The sequence below is a fragment of the Nansenia antarctica genome (assembly GCF_963989245.1).
Source record: "Nansenia antarctica genome assembly, chromosome: 20".
NCBI lineage: Eukaryota > Metazoa > Chordata > Actinopteri > Argentiniformes > Microstomatidae > Nansenia > Nansenia antarctica.
The window spans coordinates 16948104-16968910 of record NC_137693.1 but is presented as its reverse complement, the minus strand read 5'-3'; the positions used below and the strand labels follow the sequence as shown (position 1 = coordinate 16968910).

At 42.9% G+C, this 20807-nt stretch overlaps 2 protein-coding genes across 2 annotated transcripts; one reads left to right on the top strand and one right to left on the bottom strand.

Annotated features, from left to right (window-relative positions):
* Positions 1 to 1920: 1920 nt before the first annotated feature.
* On the bottom strand, positions 1921 to 7941 carry ftr82 (finTRIM family, member 82). Its single transcript, XM_080550169.1, has 7 exons — positions 7331 to 7941; positions 5140 to 5235; positions 4625 to 4858; positions 4232 to 4391; positions 3849 to 3908; positions 3593 to 3658; positions 1921 to 3480 (listed from the first exon to the last, which is right to left on the bottom strand). Exons 1-7 carry the CDS (start codon positions 7922 to 7924, stop codon positions 2960 to 2962), a joined length of 1731 nt encoding a protein of 576 aa, XP_080406295.1. The 5' UTR covers positions 7925 to 7941; the 3' UTR covers positions 1921 to 2959.
* A 6419-nt stretch (positions 7942 to 14360) lies between these two features.
* Positions 14361 to 20484, top strand: ftr83 (finTRIM family, member 83; the record flags this gene model as incomplete). Its single annotated transcript, XM_080549764.1, has 7 exons — positions 14361 to 14942; positions 16604 to 16699; positions 17075 to 17308; positions 17832 to 17991; positions 18164 to 18220; positions 18875 to 18943; positions 19958 to 20484. 7 exons carry the CDS (start codon positions 14361 to 14363, stop codon positions 20482 to 20484), a joined length of 1725 nt encoding a protein of 574 aa, XP_080405890.1.
* Positions 20485 to 20807: the final 323 nt, after the last annotated feature.

Below are 20807 nucleotides of genomic sequence, written 5' to 3'. Positions count from 1 at the left end.
AGGTTGTTACATGACATTTACATTGTTTTTGTTGTAAAGTTACACAACATCTTAACGTTTTGACTTACATTTTGCATCATATTCAAAGCTGTTGTATTCCTGAATAAAAAACTAAATAATAATGAGACTTCATGGGCTTGCAGAGTTTTATTTTTGTAAAACCCGTTTAAAAGATGCTTTGGACGGTAAATTAGATAGATAGAGTAGTTGAAAGAAAGTGAGATATTATTATTATTATTAATAATAATAATAATATTAATATTATTGTGGTTATTATTATTATTATTATTATTATTGTTATTGTTATTATTATTATTATTATTATTATTATTATTATTGGTGGTGATGGTTGGTGGGAGGGATGGATGAACAGTTGGTACCCAGATAAGTATGTAGGTAGATTTGTTTCTTTATGTTGAGTTTTTCAAAAGTATTATTTTGCAATCAAGTATTATCGAGATCAAAACTATGCATTTCAATCCAAAATAATTATATTAATATTAATATAATAATTATTATATTTCAAACAAAGAAAATGCTTTAAACGTTTTGAGAGCAAAAGGTCAGGCTGTCTAGTGTTTTGCCCTTCATGCCTTTGCATTGCAAACTAAAATAATAATAATTGTGTGACCAACAAAATGGCTAAAAGGTTTTAAGAGGCTCCCAAAAATGGTTGGCAATCAAATATTACATAATCAAGATATGCATTCCGATTAACATGAATTATATTTCAAACAAAAACAGAAATAGCTTTACACGTTTTGAGAAGAAAAAATAACATACATTTTGGGTGCATTCCCCCCCCCCCCCCCCCCTTTGGCCAGGCTGTCTAATGTTTGCTCTCTGTGACATTTTCTGTGTGTTTGCGAAGATTACGTTTTTGTTTGTTGTTTGGTTGCAGATTCCGGTCTTTCGTTTGCACTTTTGATCCCAAACCAGTGGGCGGGTTTTAGAGCCAGGTGTAGATGACGCTTCTCCATTGGTCAGCCGTGTTTGAGTGGCAGTGCCTACAACCAATGAAGTTAAGAAGAAACCTGTTTTTATCGTCCACATGTGGACGCGAGGAAGTCGGACTGGCAGCATGTTGTCTCAGGTAAGCAGAGTCACACCGTCTGATGTCCAACTGCTAGGAGATATCCCCTTATGCCATTATCAATCTAACTTCACCTTTCAGTAACCCTTGTGTTCTCAATCCATGTGTTTGTTGGACAATAGTATAAATGACCTGCCTACTATCTATCGGCAATTAAGGAGATAGTGGGTCAAAACTGTAACGACCCCCCCCCCCCCCCCCTCCCTCTTACACAGAATGGCAAGTCAACCAAGGTGATCTTCACATGGTCGTCAGGTTTAACCTACTCGCATCATGTACAAAAGTGCCATCTGCGCATTTGTAATACGCATTTGTAATTCCTCTACCTGCTTCACAGTGGCGTCGTTAACCTGGTTTCCTGGGGGGGGGGGGGTAGGGCTATGCACAAGCTTGGACTGAACTGGACAGCAATGGGAGAATGTGCTTGCTATTTATAAATAAAATGTACTATTTCATTACATGTTCTGTTCCAAGAACCCTCTTGGGATTTATTGGCATGATTCAATTATGTATTGGGACACATGGCATCCTTGGGTTTTATGAAAGGCGCTATACAAATCCAAGTTATTATTATTATTATTATTATTATTATTGTTATTATTGTTATTATAGTTGATTTAAACAGGCTCTTGGCATGAATAATCCCTAATTTGACACATAATTTAACTCATAAATTCATTAGTCATTTAAATATGTATAAAGAATCTGTCGGCTATGTTTAGTTTGTAAGGCTCGTAGTGATGTGTACTTGGTGGTGATGATGGTGGAAGAAGAGGATGAATGATAATGATAAACAGATCATGTCAAATCACACAAATGCAAGCGTTCAACTCATGTTTATTGAAAATATCAACAAGTCATTCTTGTCATAAAAGGCAATCTGGTAGCCTACATACACTGTATAACCGCATTTGGTTGGCCCTTGTGTATATAAATATACTTTTAAAAAAAAAAATGTTTAAACATTACATAAAGAATACGTGAATGTGGAATAAAAGGTTAGAGGCTTTTCCAACTATATTCAGGACCTTTCAGAAATATTTAGCAAATTGATAAAATAAAATAAAAAAGCAATATGGCACAGTGACAGTTTCAAATAGAAATACTCAAAAGCACTCAGAAGACACGATGTGAGAAACAAAAGGAAAATAACAACCAGGAAGTATTCTGGAAGGTTTTCTTTAATGATTATTTTTTTCATTAAAGATTAACTTTGTAGTTTTGCGCTTTGCTGCCTTCCGTTGCCACACTGAAAATGTGAAACCTTACATATGCTACATTTCCTATGTGCATATCCTTGTAACAAACGAAACGTCAACATGTCAAGGCCAGTGCTCCACCCTCGCCATCAGATGTTATGGACAGCAGGGTTTTTTTGGGACAAAAACAGTGTTCTTAAAGGGGCAGTCTGGTATTGGTACATCCATTTTAGATTTTTTAATTAATGAAATATAACCATTTATTATTGAAGAATATAAATGCCTTATAAGTTTAGTTAAACTATCTCATCCCCTCAGAACCCAAAATATAAGCTTGTTTGTAAACAATGTTATTGTAAACATACACTTTATAGCTTCAAAACATGGTTAAAACGTGATTTTGATCTCATGGATGGTCAAACCTTGCATCCATAGCTCAGTCTATGAGTTTGTGGGTGTGTTTATGTTTCTAAAGCCCTGCCCCTCAGCCCCGCCCCTCAGCTGTTTACCAAAAAAAGTGGCGGGGGAATCCCAGATGTCCCCTTTATCTAAATATACATTATCATACATCATTCCTTTATCCTTACAGATTTATCATAACCCTTTAGCACTTTTTTAAAGCTCAAAACTACACACTGGACCTTCAGACCATCGGAGGCACATCTACTCATTTGAGTTGACAGATCTTGACTGAGGTTCCAACTCCAAAGCCAGGATAGAGAGGCTCAACAAAAGTGGTCTCGAACCTGTGCAGGAGGGTCATGTTGTTGCCAATACTGTAGAAGGCCAGGACCCCTGCACTGTGGTCCAGGTAGACCCCTATCCTTGGAGAGTGGGGGGCATTGATGGCAATGTCCACCCTGTTATGCCAGGCTGAGTACCCGGAGTCAGAGCACAACAGACTCCAGGATTTATCATTGTAGCCCAGCAGACACAGAGAGCCCTTGCCCTTTCGGCTGATGCCTCTGTAAGCTACTCCCATGGAGAACTCTCCGCTCCACTCTATCTCCCAGTAGAAGCGGCCTCCGGACAGGGCTTCGCGACACAGCACCTGGGCAAAGCTGTCAAACCTCTCTGATGTCTCAGAGTAAGGCTGCAGGTCCCTGGTCCTGATCACCTTCCTGTTGGTGTCCGAAAGGTGCAGCTCCTTGTAGGCAGTGGCGGAGTCCAGTCTGAGCTGGCAGAAGTCTAGACGAAAGATTGAATTCGATTGCCGATGTTAGACAACTGTTTTCGGGGACAGTGAATGTGTCAAGAGGTTTATGAGGAGAGAAGAGGGGGTTGATGAACAAGTACTCACACTTCAGAAACTCTGATCTGTTCCTGGGCTCTGGAGGAGGGGCGCTGTCCACTGTTACTTCTTTAACTAAGGTCAGAAACCACATGTTATCTCTTTAACTAAGGTCAGAAACCACATGTTATCTCTTTAACTAAGGTCAGAAACAACAACATGTTATCTGTCTGATATCAGACGTGGCCCATTTGTTCTATATTTGCTATCGGACCCTTAACATGGTGAAGAGAACAACATAGAGCACACCCATCTCAACACTCACCTCTGCTGCTTCTCTCTCTGGTCCTACTGTCTGTTGTTGTATAAACAGGCACTTCATTCACTGTAGGAGGTAACAGGATAGGTTTATTAGCAATATAATATTGAGTTTCCTTTCCTTGTTTCTTAAGAGCATGCATATATCTTTTGCATTAAATAGAATGTTGTCAGATGCTGCGTTCCTGAGTAACGTACGGTAGGTAGGGTCTTTCCTGAGTAACGTAGGTAGGATCTTTCCTGAGTAACGTAGGTAGGATCTTTCCTGAGTAACGTAGGTAGGGTCTTTCCTGAGTAACGTAGGTAGGATCTTTCCTGAGTAACGTAGGTAGGATCTTTCCTGAGTAACGTAGGTAGGGTCTTTCCTGAGTAACGTAGGTAGGGTCTTACCTGACTTGGAGATCTTCATCAGTTCTTCTCTGCCAAGCTCTTCTAGACTCTCTTTGATCTCAGCCACAGCTTTCCTGACGGCCCCAAAGGAGAAGTCTGGGTTCAATGTCACCCTGGGTATGAATCCGTCATCGGTGGGAGTACACAGATAGTTGAAATTCTGAGGCAAAAAAGGTCAATGTGATGAGATAAGAATGGTCACTGAGCAAGAAGCAGCAGAGAAATATGAGAATGAATCGTTGAATATATTACTTGTTATAGCCTCAACACAAATTGCGCCATTGAACCTTCCACATAACTTGTTTTCTTTCACCTTGCTATAGAGCGTGAATCTATTGACTTTTATTGTTAAGTGACAGAATTTGAAACTACATGTATGATAGGCTGTCCCACCTGGAGGAAGTGGATGTGATCCTCTGTGCTGTAGAGGTGTTTCAGGCCGGTCTCCTTCTTCTTCAACTCGTCGATCTCCTGTTCTAGTCTCTCCACCAGCCCCTCGGCCTGGTTGAACGCAGCCTTCTCGTTGATGCCAATCATCTTGGTGACCTCTGACCTCATCCTCTCGATGGAACGGATCATTTCCTCAAACATCTTCTCACTCTCGACCATGGCTCTCTGGGCCGAGCTCTGAGCAGGAGACAGGCAGTTAGAGGCTATCACTCTGTACACTTAGATACAAGGGCAAACGTTAAACATCTTTACAAACTAACTGTAAACATGCTGGACACCAACAGTAACATTACCATCATTTAGGTGGCAGCCAACAATTTTACGTTATCGTGTTAAAAAATGGGGGGGGACAGAATCTAGGTTTTGAAAAGTGGAGGGGACATGTCAATTACATTCAATACTCAAAACAAGTAGTGTTAGTGAACATCTGGGGTTTATATCAGAGGTTTTCCTCTCACCTTTAGCGAGTCCACGGCCGTCCTCAGCTCCTCCAGCTCCTTCACTCTCTCCTGGCACTTCTGCCTGATCTCCGCCTGGGAGACGCCCAGGAGTTTCTGTTGAGGCCACGTCAGAGAACCATTAACACAATTGTTCAACTCAATTAAATTTCAAGTGAAGTGACCTTGATGTTTTTCTTTTTTGCATGCTATTCGGTTTATACCTCTGCGATTATAATTGCTACTGTATCCCTAACCACAGGTGAAACAGGATGCTCGGATAAATCAGAGTTGTGTTGAGTTGTTGAATGAATGAATGAATGGTCTTTATTGTCATTGCTATAGTACAGGTACCAAACAACGAAATTTAGGAGGGGTGGCTCCCCCGGTGCTAGAAAAGAAAAAAAAAACTAAAAAAACACAAGAAGGGAAGGAGCTGGTTTACATAAATAAAGGCTATGTACACTATCCACTATACTATACTGTACAGATAGACGACTAGGGTTGTTATGCTTCTCATTGTGTATTCGGTATCTTGTGTCTCTGTTAAATAACGATTTGAATATTCGGTGTATCAGTGTCAGTGATGCGACTTGCTTTGAGAAAGTAATTGTCCATTATTTCCAAAAAAGCAAAAAGCCCAGTTCTAAAGACTTAGTCGGTATGGCTTTATCTGAGATTGGAGGGAAAACAGACCCAATGGAATCCTGGTCATGTCAGGAATGTGAAACCAGCGCTGCCTGACTTCTAAAGAGATGTTTCAAGGTGCACGCTGCATACTGGCACTACACAGAGCCGAGAGGGGCTCTAATTCAGCCTTTACTCAGGCCCACCGATCCATTCTTCAAGATAAGCTTGAGGAATGTAGGGAATCTGAGAGTGGGGCAGAGAAGGAGTGTGTGTGGGGGGGGGGGGGGGGAGGGTGGGCAGGGGGGCGAGGGAGTGAGCCATGGGAGACTCTAGTTGTAAATCTTGGGGTGAGAGGAACCAGACTCCCCATTTAACGAATGACTAAAAGACTGATTTATGACCTTATCGTTCTTGTAAAACCTTTGTTTCACATTACTTAGATGGTGTCTAGATACAAATGTCCTTCATATATTGTGTATTGAAGTTATTGTTTGTCAATGTAGCGCAGATTAACCTTTATTTGTTGTAGTGTTAACATGATACTAAAATACTGTGAGATGTAAGCCTTTGTCTTACAAAACTCTATTCACATACTGTACTGGCCATTTGAATGGAGACTGAATTGAAGGGGTTGGTCATGGTCACTAGCTCCAGGTTTAAGGTGTTTTCATAAACAGGAGATGTGGTCAGGAGGAGTCAGGGCCATGCCTCACTGCTACAGTGTTCCAGTATCAGCAGAACCAAACCCACAGGTGTGGTTCAGTTCAGGAGATTAGCGTCTAGTTTCTGTAACGTCTCTCTCATTCCACCAGTGAACACAGCTGTAACACCACAAGCGTTAAGGAGTTGTCAGCACTGCAAAGCAACCGCGGAATGAAATCAAAAGTTGTACTTGTTTAAACTGTGAAGGGCCTGCCAGTGCCAGAGAGAGCTGATAGCTTTGTGAGTTGGGTCAAAGTACAAACTTTAGTGATAGTCCGGGGGTGGGGGTGGGGGTGGGGAATACATGTCTGCCTTAACTCACATTCCTTTATCAAGACCCACCTCACCCAATCTGACTCTGTACCTACCCCAATTATGCACTCAGAGAACAATGTGGTTCTTTTCAAGCAGGTGTCGACAAATAAACCATTAGTGTCTTAATCTTTGAGTCTGTTACATTAAAACACTCCACTTAAAGTGGCTGTGCACTGTATCTTCAGGCTGTGTGGTGTTTCTTGACGTTTGATGTGTTTCTTTCACTCATAAATAAATAGTGTTCTATATATAATATCACACTTAGAAATGTCTCTGTAAGTTTTCAAAATTAGAATTACAATGTACTTGAAATACAATGCACATGTCATAATATCAAGTTGACTGGGTCAGTACAGTTAATATCAAGTTGACTGGGTCAGTACAGTTAATATCAAGTTGACTGGGTCAGTACAGTTAATATCAAGTTGACTGGGTCAGTACAGTTAGTATCAAGTTGACTGGGTCAGTACAGTTAATATCAAGTTGACTGGGTCAGTACAGTTAATATCAAGTTGACTGGGTCAGTACAGTTAAGCGTGGTAGAGAGCTGGACTCTGCTCCTCACCTGTTTCTCGCTCCTCTCTGCCTCAGCTGACACGATGTCGTGGCCCTTGTGCTCGCTGACCGTGCAGATGGCACAGATGCACATCTGGTCCGTGCGGCAGAACAGCTCCAAGGACTTCTGGTGCTGGGGGCAGATCTTCCTGTCCAGGTTCCCCAGCTCGTCCACCAGCTTGTGCCTCTTGAAGGTGGCCGACTCGTAGTGGGGCTTCAGGTGCTTCTCGCAGTAGGAGGCCAGGCAGTTCAGGCACGACTTGACGGCCTTGAGCTTCTTCCCGGAGCAGAAGTCGCAGGGCACGTCGGCCGGGCCCGCGAAGGTGTTCCCCGGAGGCGCGGGCAGGCTGAGAGAGTTCAGACCCGTCTTCTTGATCTTCTCCGCCACCTTGGTGAGCATGGTGTTGGGCCGCAGCACGGGCCTCTGGGTGAAGGTGATCTTACACTGGGGGCAGATGTAGATCCCCGTGTAGTCGGCCTCGTTCCAGTAGCCGCTGATGCAGTCCATGCAGAAGCTGTGGCCGCAGGGGATCGCCACGGGGTCCCTGAGCAGCCCCACACACAGGGGGCAGCTGAAGTAATCCGGAGACATGGGGTCAGCCATTGTCACACACACACACACACTCAAACCTTGAAAAAAAAAAAAAAGGAAGAGAGGCAGACAGACAGCTACCGGTGCGCTAGGGAGCCTGCCGTCCACCAGACTGTGATACAGTTTACCAGAGACAGGACCTACTTGTATTTCTGAATTCCAGAGGTTATTGATTGAAAGCAGGCTAGGCCCTCCCCCTTGCGCTGAGAGTCTGGAGAGCTCAGCCCAGTCGGGATAAACAGGTCGAGCAAAGGCTGGTGGAGACTTAAGGGAGAGGGAGGGAGGGAGGGAGGGAGGGGGTGGGCTGAGAGGAGGGAAAAAAACCGGTAGGCTGAGCCTTGGAGAATGAATAAATTGTAGCACAAGGAAGGAACAAGTTGAACAAGATAATATATGCCTGAGAAAATTAGCATTATTTGACTGTATGTACATCAAGCACTGGAAACAGTTAAATAGACACAAAAGAAAAATTGCTGCAGGATTAGCTTTAGTATTAGGTCTAATCGGGACTGGAGTCCACCCACAAAACAAACAGACCTGCTCACACCATAAACATAGCCAATGCCAAATGTCTGAGTGCACTTTTTGCTACTTATTGTGACCCAAAACAAACAACGGGAGAGTGAATACGTCTGAATTGCCACAGGTGCTTTGCCACAGTTCAGGTCATGAGTTGTATGTTTACACTGCAGCCAGTTAAACCAGTCAGGTCGCCTTTACAGGTGTGTGGAGTAATAGGGGATCTGAAGTGAGTCAAAATAGTTAGAAACTGAATATTCACCGTAGGGGCAGCCAGCCACCATAGTTGACATTTTGAAAACATTCCTTTCCAACTCAGTTTCAACTGTCTGACGCAGACATGAATGCTCTACATATTTGTAGTGTGTCTATTCATCATAGAACTGCATGTCACTCCCTTTCTGTACTTCTCCATTGTTCCTTTTCCTTTCACCTTTATCAAACCACTTTACATTAAGTTGCTCTATAGCCATATAGTTACTCTGTATTAACTCTGGTGATGACATTGTATTAAAGTGCTTACTTAGTACATCAGTATTAGTAGTAATTGCGTTATAATGGAGTTGAGCAGTTTGTATTTTCACACAAATGTAATAACTCCATATACCTGGTTACTACAGTATGTCATAACAAGTGAATATTTAATAAATACCTAGATATTATTAATAATATATATAATATTAGAATATAATAATGTATTCTAACTACAGTCAGCAGAGGGAGAGAATGCCTTGACAGAGGAGAGAGACTGTGGAGTCTACATTAAGTCACACTCCTTCCCTCCTATGGGTTAGGGTTAGTTATTGACTGTTCAATGACTCACATTGTCACACCCGCTCTGGGTCCATCATGACAACTGCTGAAATCATCTAATTTGCATTTCAATGTACACCTTAGTTCCTCTCAGGCCAAGGGCGTGACTTGGTTTCTATTTTTTCTCATGTATGTGTCTCGAGGGCCTATTGAAGACTCATTAGCCAGTCAAAGTCATGTTTAATGCAGTGATGCAATTAGAATACTTGGATTTCATACCGAACTTAAATTGTAATTATTCAGTCCAATCACAGGGCTTCAGAAACGCATCGGACCAACCGGTTGTGAAAGGCACATTCGGCTCCTCCCTTATCCTATATCTTATTGCATCACTTCATAGATAGTTTCGCCTCACTCCATATTTGGTCAGGTGGTTTCTGATAATCCAGTTTTCCTTCCTCTTATGTGTTGATCAGATACCAGGTCAGTCTCTGATGTGAGTGCAGCTCTTACTGATTAACTACCTGAGAGAGAATGACGTGGCCCTGGGCCTATGAGGGAAGAGGTCATTCGCTGCCAAATATGCACAAACATGCACAAATATGTCTACTATCTTGATTTATGTGAGAAAAGAGTCGGGCAATAGAAATAAAAAAGGTACAATACCAGTTCCTCAGAACAGGATCATTCCAAGACAAATGCCTAAGTCACGATACAATCTGTTGCAACAGGCTTAAATGAAATTAAAAGAATAATGTCCATCACTCATACTTTATTAAAGCAGGCAGGCTCTGTTCTCATAAACGTATCATATCTTTTACATTTAAAGCAGGCAGAGACCACGTGGTCTACTGTGGCCTAGTTCAGGGTGAAAGGTCAAAAGAAATGAATCATTGAGCATATCTGTTGCATCAGGTGTAGTGAGGGGTAAGCAGGTTTCAGGGGGGAGAGAGAGAGAGAGGCTGTTGAGTGTAGAAGTCAAGGATCCAGCTCAGTCTGTGTGATTGGTTAGTACATGGAGACAAGGTATTTACAAGTGTTTCCTTGGAACAATGGTCACCTTTGTTAGTGCGGGCAGATACACAGGGTGGAGAGGAGGAGTCTGGACAGAGGCCAGATGAAAGTGAACAGGTTGCACACAAAAAAGAACTCCACAAAAACAAGGAAGGTTGACAATTCCAACGATTTACTAGCACAGTTCACCTGTTATCAGGGGGAACATGGTTTGTACTGTAGTGCACTAAAAATGTCTAATTAATATAGACAATGGACAATAATTTAGACATTCTAATAATTCGGACAGTTCACTACTTTCTAACTTCTAGCCTGGTCAGAAATCTCATGGCTTTCAACTAATCAGACAAGAAACTGTTATACAATATCTACTGTACAGGAAATGTAGATTTTGCAACTAATCAGTGAAAAGCGGCAGATTAATGAGACGTCTTTTATCTGCGGTTAACAAGTGTGGTACCTGTGGTAAACAGTCAGGTGATATGTCACTCTGCTGAAGCGTGTTTAGATGTCTCACAGTTGAAGCGTGTTTAGATGTCTCACAGTTGAAGCGTGTTTAGATGTCTCACAGCTGCTGAAGCGTGTTTAGATGTCTCACAGTTGAAGCGTGTTTAGATGTCTCACAGCTGCTGAAGCGTGTTTAGATGTCTCACAGTTGAAGCGTGTTTAGATGTCTCACAGCTGCTGAAGCGTGTTTAGATGTCTCACAGTTGAAGCGTGTTTAGATGTCTCACAGTTGAAGCGTGTTTAGATGTCTCACAGTTGAAGCGTGTTTAGATGTCTCACAGTTGAAGCGTGTTTAGATGTCTCACAGTTGAAGCGTGTTTAGATGTCTCACAGTTGAAGCGTGTTTAGATGTCTCACAGTTGAATCACATAGTGATGTATTTACTACCGCAACGTGATTATGTCACTATGCACAACGCAGACACATATATCACTATTACTCACAGGAAATAACCCCAGTAAAAAGGGCCAACCCCGCCTCCCCATGACATATCTTTATTGAATGCACACAGCGTTTATAGAATCAAAGTTCACTTCAAGGGCAGCTGAGTCATAGTCAATTTAAACACGCACCAAACTACACCGGGTTAGGGCCCCCTGGGCGCGGACTCTAAAACATAATGGAATATGGAAACACAGACGGGTAAGGACACGTAAACATGGAGGATGTCCAACATTCATAACCGCACACATTTAAAGACAAACATTCATATTATATATAACACATCAGGAACATCTCAGTAGCCTTGTTCACCACAGTGAACAGAGTTTTCAGCAGAGTCTTGAAAGTCTCTAGATCGGGGGGTGGCCTTGATGTTCAGGGGGAGGTCGTTCCACTGCAAAGGCCCTGAGATCTCCCCTTGTCACCAGCTTTGATCGGGGGACTATCAAGAGTCTCTTTTCCTCGGATCTGAGGGATCTCGCGCTGGAGGCATCGTCCAAGAGTTGTGTGATGTAGAGTTGGGGCGAGGCCATTTAGGGCTTTAGAAACTAACATGAGTAACTTTGACTACTCATATAAAAGACGGCGTGAAAGACATGATATAATACTGATATTGAACGACAAAAACTGAGGTGTCACTGGATATTGTCCTCATCTGCCCTGGCCTTGCATCCTTGCATCCGCAGCTCTCTATATGAACTGAAGAGTGGTTACATTTCTCCAGCCGCATCTCACCTGCAGGGACCACTTTGTTGTTGTTTGAATCCAAGATTGCTCCTTTTAATGTTATGAACCCAGCTTTAAAAAACAACAACACAGTACTTAAGCTGTTGGACACTTGCTTCTTTTGTCATTTCAAAGGGTCAATTCAGGTCAAATCTACCACTGAATCATCCAACAAGGGATTTAAACCCCTACACTCACACAAGCACCAAAACAGGTCTGCATCATCATTCTGGTCAAACATAACACTATAGTTGTGGGTATTATGTAATCTATAGTGGTTTCGGATGGCTAACATACCCTTTAAGGTTGGCCAGTTTGGCCAGTGTCGACGCTGGGCTCTCACACAATGGAATTATTTTAGGCAGCCCTCTGGGCTCCCGTGTTATCTGGACTATCTGGCCTGGACACATTCCATTCTTCATCTGTAACAACCTTGAGACTCTGAGCTGACAGCCACGTTGGTAGGGAGGAGACTTTAGTCTGAGATGAGGAGAGATGTGGGGGAGTGGGAGGGATGTGTGGTGGGTTGAAAAATGCACCACGGATTAATTCAGAAAATACTAAATAATATAAATAAAATACTTCCTGATTAATTATACTCTCATAAAGGGCAGGTTGTGCTGGTGTTGTGCTGTGTCACCCAAACACTTTGCTTTAATTGTTGCTCTAGGAAACTACCATCAAAAGATTGTTTCCTCTTTCACATTTTTCACATATTCTCTTTCACATGCATCAAAAGACAAAACAAAACACAGGAACATAGTTGAGATTGAGAGGAAATTCAATGGGAAATAAGGAGTTGATAATTAACTGCTCTTAACTACATGGTAGGATGGTAGGTCTTAACTACATGGTAGGATGAATAACTGTTGAAACTCAATTCCAGTTGCTCAAAGCAGATTCCAGTGGCTCAGTGAAGCTTAACAGAGTTACTTAACAGAGTTACTTAACACCGTTACTTAACAGAGTACTTAACAGAGTTACTTAACACCGTTACTTAACAGAGTTACTTAACAGAGTTACTTAACACAGTTACTTAACACAGTTACTTAACAGAGTTACTTAACACAGTTACTTAACACAGTTACGGTACTTAACAGAGTTAATGATGCTCAAATGAAACATTTCTCCAAACTCACAATATCAAATACCAACCCTTAGGAAGTCTTATGTTAGTACAGATCCATACCTTTAGCCCTGGTAAGTAAGTAAGTAAAGCTTTATTTATATAGCACCTTTCATACAATGCAGCTCAAAGTGCTTTACAACAGGGATAAAAATATAAAGTGAATATAAAAACATATACAAGCATAAAATGAATATAAAAGCAGGGGGGGAAGAAAAAAATGAAAGATAAAATACAATCGAAAAAGGGAAACAATGTACAACCTCTGCCTGCATTGAAAATATTTAAGACGTCCCTTGCCGTGAAAACATTTCACACTTGACTCGATTAAAATATGAAGACTTGACTTTATGGAGATATTTAAGACTTGATTTTATGAAGATATTTAAGACTTTACTTTATGAAGATATTTAAGACTTTACTTTATGAAGATATTTAAGACTTTACCTTATGGAGATATTTAAGACTTGACTTTATGAAGATATTTAAAATACAGTTTTACACATCACTTCTCCTCAGATAACTGGTAGATCTGCGCAATGTTGAATTGGTGAAAGATGTGAAAGATTTCATAATCACAGTGACCAGTCAACAGGATGTATAATAATAATAATAACTTTTTATTTGTATAGCGCTTTCCTGCAAACGTTGCAGCTCAAAGTGCTCCAATCATTATATAATCATAATTAAATTATTTAGTCATTTAAAGGCAATATTAAAAGATGGGTTTTTAGTCCTGACTTGAACATAAGGAATATAGAGGAAGTAGTTTTGACATTTGTCATTCTAGAGAAAAGTCTTCAAGAAGTTGTCCATATTCCCTCCTTTTCTGAATTTGCAGGCAGGCTTTGACTCCCTTTACAATCAGGTCAGTGTTGCCCGGCCCTGAGTGGCCATATATCATCTAGCCTTCAGCTGGGCCCCGGGGAAGCTGCCTGGCTGCAATCAATCAGGAACCCTCTGAAACCACTTCTCACTGTGAACACCCCACAACACCCCACAACATCATGTCTTCACCACAGCTAGGAACGCCGCCACACTGAAAGCAACTCAAATGATCTACCTCTACCTCACTATCAAAACAAAGCTGAATGATGAGATAATCCATTTAAGAAGAATTCCTCTCTCACTTTCCATATCCTCAGTCCCCTGACTGATGCTGGCATTTTCTCCCTGTCCTCACCTTCGCCACACCCTCTTTTTTACTAGTTTCTGCTCAACCAGTTTGGTAGCCCTCCCTGTTTTCTCTATATAACAAACTTCAATAGCCCCTGTGGCTCACTTTGCTCCTCAGAGCTCACAGACAGACAACCATCTCACTACCTTCTTCTACCATAGTGGATACAGCATCAGGCTGCCCCGATGTCGTACGACCAGGACAGCTGCCACCTGTGTAAGGAGGAGCTGAGGGACCCCGTGTCCATCCCCTGCGGCCACGTCTTCTGCTCCATCTGCCTGAAGACCTACTGGGACCATGCCGACCACACGGGCTCCTACAACTGCCCCCAGTGCAGGGTCACCTACAATAAGAGGCCCACCCCCCGCCGCCTGGGGGGCTCGCGCCACTCCTCCTCCACCCCCCGGACCTCCGAGGCCTTCCCGCCCCCCCCTCCGTCCCCCGACTACAACAACTACGCCGGGCCCCAGGACGTGGGCTGCGACATCTGCATCGGGAAGAAGCACAAGGCGGTCAAGTCGTGCCTGATGTGCCTGGCCTCCTACTGTGAGAAGCACCTGAAGCCCCACTTCGAAGGGGCCACCTTCAAGAGGCACAAGCTGGTGGACGAGATCGGCCACCTGGACAGGCAGATCTGCCCGCAGCACCAGAAGGGTCTGGAGCTGTACTGCCGCACGGACCAGATGTGCATCTGCGTGCTGTGCACGGTCAAGGAGCACAAGGGTCACGACATGGTGTCTGCCGAGCAGGAGAGGGCGGACGAACAGGTCAGAGATCTTTTCCCCTCTCGTAAATACCAACAAAAATAAATAAATAAATAAAATATATAAATAAAAATAGCGGACCTATCATTAAACACTCGCTGCTCTTATGTTGTTCGCCGTGAAGTCTGAACACAGGTGAAACCATGAAAACAACGCTGAGAGTTTACAGTTTTACTGGGCTTTTGTTTTTCCTCTCTTTTTAAAAGCACATGTTGTTTCTTTTGCTCTGTAAATTTACTCTGCAGACATGACTGAGAAGTCACATGTTGGAAGAGCAGCTAGTATATGCCAAGCCCCTAAGACAAACGCCTCAGGGAGTCAGTTAGATCCACCCATATGGATTGAGCCTACACTGTGTGTGTGATGGCAGTTGGCTGAGGTGTTGCGACAGGGCTTATCTACGGCACTCCTTTCTCCTGATTGTCATGCACTGCTACTCGTCATTTACTTGCTAGATTTGGTTATTTGAGGCACTAAGACAGTATTGAAATAACCTGCCAAGTGCCAACTAAATGAATATACTGTATAGGGCTGTTACGATTATTCGACGTCGTCGACGTCACCGACTACGTCAATACGTCGGTTAGCGTAATATGCGTCGGTTAGTCGTAAATAAACAAAATGGCGCTTTTTTTTTTTTTTTTTTTACCTTTATTTTACCAGGCGAGACAATTAAGTGTATGAGTGAAAAATGGATAGCTACTAGCTAATGTTACACAAGCAATGTAGCTCACCACAGTTCGTATGTCTTGTCTTCTGGTGTTAGTAACGTTAGCTATGTAGCTGGCTAGCTACGGTAGCCTATTGTCATTGTGGTGCGAGCACCTACTGTACGTTATCTAGCTCGTAGCTCGCATGCTACGTTAGCATCAATTTAGCTAATCATAACATAGCAGCGAGAGTAACGTTAGCTAGCTATGTGTTGTGGTGATGGACAGACTTCTAAATGGCCATGTTGGCATTCAAGTTGGCTAAACATAGCAGTGAGGTGGAGACAACATATTTTTTTTTTTTTTTTTTTTTTACAGTACAAAAATTATCGTTAGACTTATCGATAAATTAGTCGTTAGACTAATCGAATAACCGATAAAATAATCGCTAGATTAATCGTTAGAAAAATAGTCGTTTGGGACAGCACTATTTGATTCCGACTCACCCCGAGACCTTGATGGTTATATGGGATGAGAAGAAGTGCATGCCACTTCACACGTGTCATATCTCATATCTGACCCTTATTGGTAATAAATCCTGCGTCAAAAAGAAACTGAAAGAAGCTGTCGTCCGTAAATAAATGGCGATTTAGCCCAGTCTGACCTTTGCCCCGATGATAAAACTCTAGTTCTGGTGTGAACTCTCTGTCTTGTTCTATTATTTTGTATACTACTTTGCTACTTGTATTTTATTTTAATGCTGTTATCTTATATTTTATTTAGTTAATTTTGAGTTTTAATAAGTGAATGATTAACTAATTAATTAGTTAATTATTACATTAATTATTAACACTAATTATTCCTATGTTGATTGATGTTGTTGTTATGTTTGACTGTCTGTCTTTCATGTGGACCCCAGGAAGAACAGTCATCACTATGTTGATGACTAACGGGGATCCGTTTAGATAAACAAATCTCTGAACACTCTCCCTCGTTTCCACGTTTCCTCCACAGCAACGCCTGGGAGCTACACAGGCGGAGATCCAGGAGAAGATCCATGAGAGGCTGAAGCAGATGGAGGAGCTGAAACAAGCTGTGGACTCACTAAAGGTCTGCCTCACCTACTGTCAACTAAAGTCTATTTAGTAAACAACATTTTAACATACTACACCTCATTCATACTGAAAAACCGTCACCTGTAACTCCATCATTTCGTTCATGGTAATTGGTTAAATTTCGCCCTCCCTCCCCTATCTGTGATTGCACAAGTTATGGGCCCTGTCCACAGTCAGAATTATTCACTGCGCCACAGATCTTGGCCCGTCCCTTACAAGAAGGAAATGGGCCTTCCTTGAGTGCTAGATTCGCCAAACTGTAGAGAGACTTCAATTCTCAGTATAAAATGATATAAAACTACAACAATAGCATAGCTTCCAGAAGGTTGACGGGAGTCCCCTGTGTGTGTGGTGTGTGTTTCTCCTCCAGAGCTCGGCGCAGAGGGCCATGCAGGAGATGGAGAAGCTGTTCGGGGACATGCTGCGCTCCATCGAGAGGATGCAGCAGGAGATGACCAAGCTGATCTCCTCCAATAAGAAGTCGGCGCTCAACAACGCCGAGGGCCACCTGGATCGGCTGAGCCACGAGATCGCCGACCTGAAGAAGAGAGACGCCGAGATCACCCTGCTGTCCCGCACGGAGGACCACATCCACTTCATCCAGGTGACTTTCCTCTACACCTTATCACCTTACCCAGTACTCAAGTTGTAAAAGAAAATCAGGGGGGATGGTGGATTTTTATCATATGGAGACAATTTTAGCATCCCCACAGCGTCAGTGACTTCAGTGTCAGTGACTTGGTAAAAATGTCATTGCATGTGTGCATGCCCCCTCCCTTGCCCACAGTATTTTACTCAATATGCGCAAAACTAAATGTTGAAATAGCAGTAATACCACGTTCATTGATAAAATGACATGGATGGAAAGGGGGGATGGCAGTTTTAGAAGGGGGATGATTTTGACCGTTTTTATTTCAGGGGGGATGCCATCCCCCCTCATCCCCCCTCAACTCGAGTGCTGACCTTACCCCTTTAACAACCATTATTTCAAGTGAACATACCTTGTAACAATATCCACTTCACGTTAACATGGGGCACCGTTTTTTTTTAGGCTTTTAGGCAAACAATGTGACACACAAAGAAAACAAAAACATGCACTCACATGTCTCCTGTCGTCTGTTTTGTAGAGCTACCACATGCTCATAGCCCAGACAGAGGCCGAGGAGCTGCCCACCGTCTCAGTCAACCCCTACTTCACCTTTGGCCCCGTGACGAAGGCCGTGTCTGACATTAAACAGCAGCTCCACGACTTCAGCAACGAGGAGCTGGTCAAGGTGGCCAAGACAGGTGAGGGAAAGGGCTTGTTACCTCAGATAATGGATGATGTAGACATACATGAAGCTTCTACCCTAACCCATGTTTTGATAAGGTCAAGGCCTCGTCTTTTTAGAACTTGTAGCTACAATGATGATCACAGAATAGTCGCCTGTTTACTCAAGCAACAATTTCCTAATTTCAGTGAACAAAATGCCTTTCTGCCAACTGGATGAAGCTAAAAACAAGCGGACAATCCAAGGTGAGTCGATCACGTCGGGTCTTGAACTCCCTGACGATTTCGTTTTGGGAAACATTTGGAATGCTGGAATGGCATGAGTCCAGGAACGGAAATTCCAACCCACCACACTCTCACCAATCCCCTACAACAACAACATTTTTATCTGGTTGCTTAGTTAATAAATAATACATAAAAGGCTTCCCCCTGAATTGAATTAATTTGCAGTTAATTGCATTTTGTGAGTGGGGTCACAAATGGGTAATTTGCTGTCGATAATTTCCTTTTTAACTTGGTATGTATGGCATGAAAAAACAGAGGTGGCCCTCTAGTATTGTGTTTGATCAGTAAAAAGTCCCCAGGCCTGTTTATTAGAAACCCTGAGACTATCAAAGGGCTCCGGGAGGTTACTTAATGGTTCTGTGTTTACATTTGATCTGATAACTCTCAGGGTACCATTATGCCATTATGCCATTTTAAACAAGCACATACTGTGTAATTAATGTTAGAACCATGTAATAAATCACCCAATGGTACGTATGCACACTAGTAATAAGCCCCCTGTTATAGGAACAATTCAAATGCATATGACAAATAATTTTGTCAAACAATTAATTTGTTTTTTGTCTTTGGCCTCTTTTATCATGGACTCAATTCTGTGTTTCAATTTCTCCGCAGCTGATAATGAAGTGGCAGTTTACAAGTCGCCGAGCCACGAGCCCAAACACAGGGAGGAGTTCCTGAAATGTGAGTCTGTGTTTCTCACAACGGTCAAACGGAAAACACTGTAATACCTTCAAACTATGTGATCTGTCCAACCTGATTTAAAAGAGGTCGTTGGTTAAGCCGTGATTTATTCACACCATATTTCAACGTTGGCTGTGGGGATACATAAGTTACATTGTTGGACTACAAAAGCAGAGTAGTCTCTAAAATACTACAGTATCTGGCGTTTAGCCCACATGGAAACAGGCCACCATGGGAGTGGCCTTACTGCATTCCTCAGATCCTAGGTTTGTATGTGAGCATGTGCAACGAACTTACCGCTTTACTGCTCCTGAGTGGAAGTAGGTGTGTGTGTACACTGTAACTCCAATATCTGTAGAACCTCGCCTGAAATAGGTCAACCAAGGTGTCAAAGCCAGGGGGTGTATGCTTGCAAAAAGAGAAACATAAAAATAAAAAAAATGCATCATGTGAATGCGTTAATTAAATCTGTTATTTGTGTATAAGTCACACGCGGTTTCTGATACCCCCCTGGCTTTCCAGATGATAGACCCGATGATAGGCCCGATCGGTCTAGGCGTGGCCATCGAGTGACCCATCGGTTCTGACCCGCTGGGGGTGGAGGCACACAGCAGCACAGGCAGGTGACGTTGACCTCCCTCCGCTGAGACTCCACTTGCACGCTGGCGCAGAGATGCAGGGCCACTTGTACTCCCACTGTGCACGAACGACCTCAGGGTCACCTTGGTTACTTCAATAACTGCTACAGCCTCGCTCTAGCAGTCATTCAACGAACCACTGCAAACCTTTAGATGGGGGATGTCCTTGGGTACTACAATTTGGTGACATAATGTGTTTTTGTGGTGTATTGTAATTGTACTAATCTTGGTATTTTAACAAGACCTTAGCCTTCGGGGTCCCATTGAACCCTTGTCATTTCTAGAGCAAGCTTCCCCTGCTTTAGTCTCTATAGGGAGGAGTCGTATGAATTCTCAGACAGTGGCACTCATGATTATACCCTCTCTCCTCTCTCAGACGCCTGTCAGCTCACACTGGACCCCAACACCGCCTACAGACAGCTCTCCCTGTCCAGAGGGAACCGCAAGGCCACCCTGAAGAGAGACCCCCAGTCCTACGACGACAGCACCGCCCGGTTCGACTGCCTGCCCCAGGTCCTCTGTAAGGAGCCTCTGTCTGGAGGCAGCTACTACTGGGAGGTGGACTGGAGCGGGGAGGGAGCGTCTATCGGAGTCACCTACAAAGGCATCAAGAGGACGGGCTACGGCGACGGCTGTCGGATCGGCTACAACCGCAAGTCCTGGAGCCTCTTCTGCTCCGACTCCAGCTACTCGGCCCGCCACGGGAAGGAGCAGATAGAGATCAACGCGCCCTACTCCTCTCGTATCGGGGTGTTCCTGGACCACTCCGCCGGCACCATCTCCGTATACAGCGTGGGAGACACCATGTCCCTGATCCACCGCTTCAAGGCGTCCTTCAGCGAGGCCGTCTACGCAGGCTTCTGGGTCTGGTACGAGTCCGCCATCACCCTCATCCAGCTGTGAATACGTAATATGCTTCATGTGATAATTGTGCGTTTGTAATTCAATGATTTGTATATTATCCCATTAACTTACATTGTAATATACATGCATAATCATGTTTTACTTTTAACATTTGTATCTATCCATACATTTACATGTACACATTTACATTATTTCTATCTATCTATGCTATCTATCATTAAAAATGTATGTTTTATGTATATACCAAATACTCTTTAAGGATATATAAACATGACAAATCGTACAATCAGGAATGATCCGATTTGTTTACTTCATAAGCTCATGTTACCTATACGGAAGGGACACTTTGAATGTATAATTTC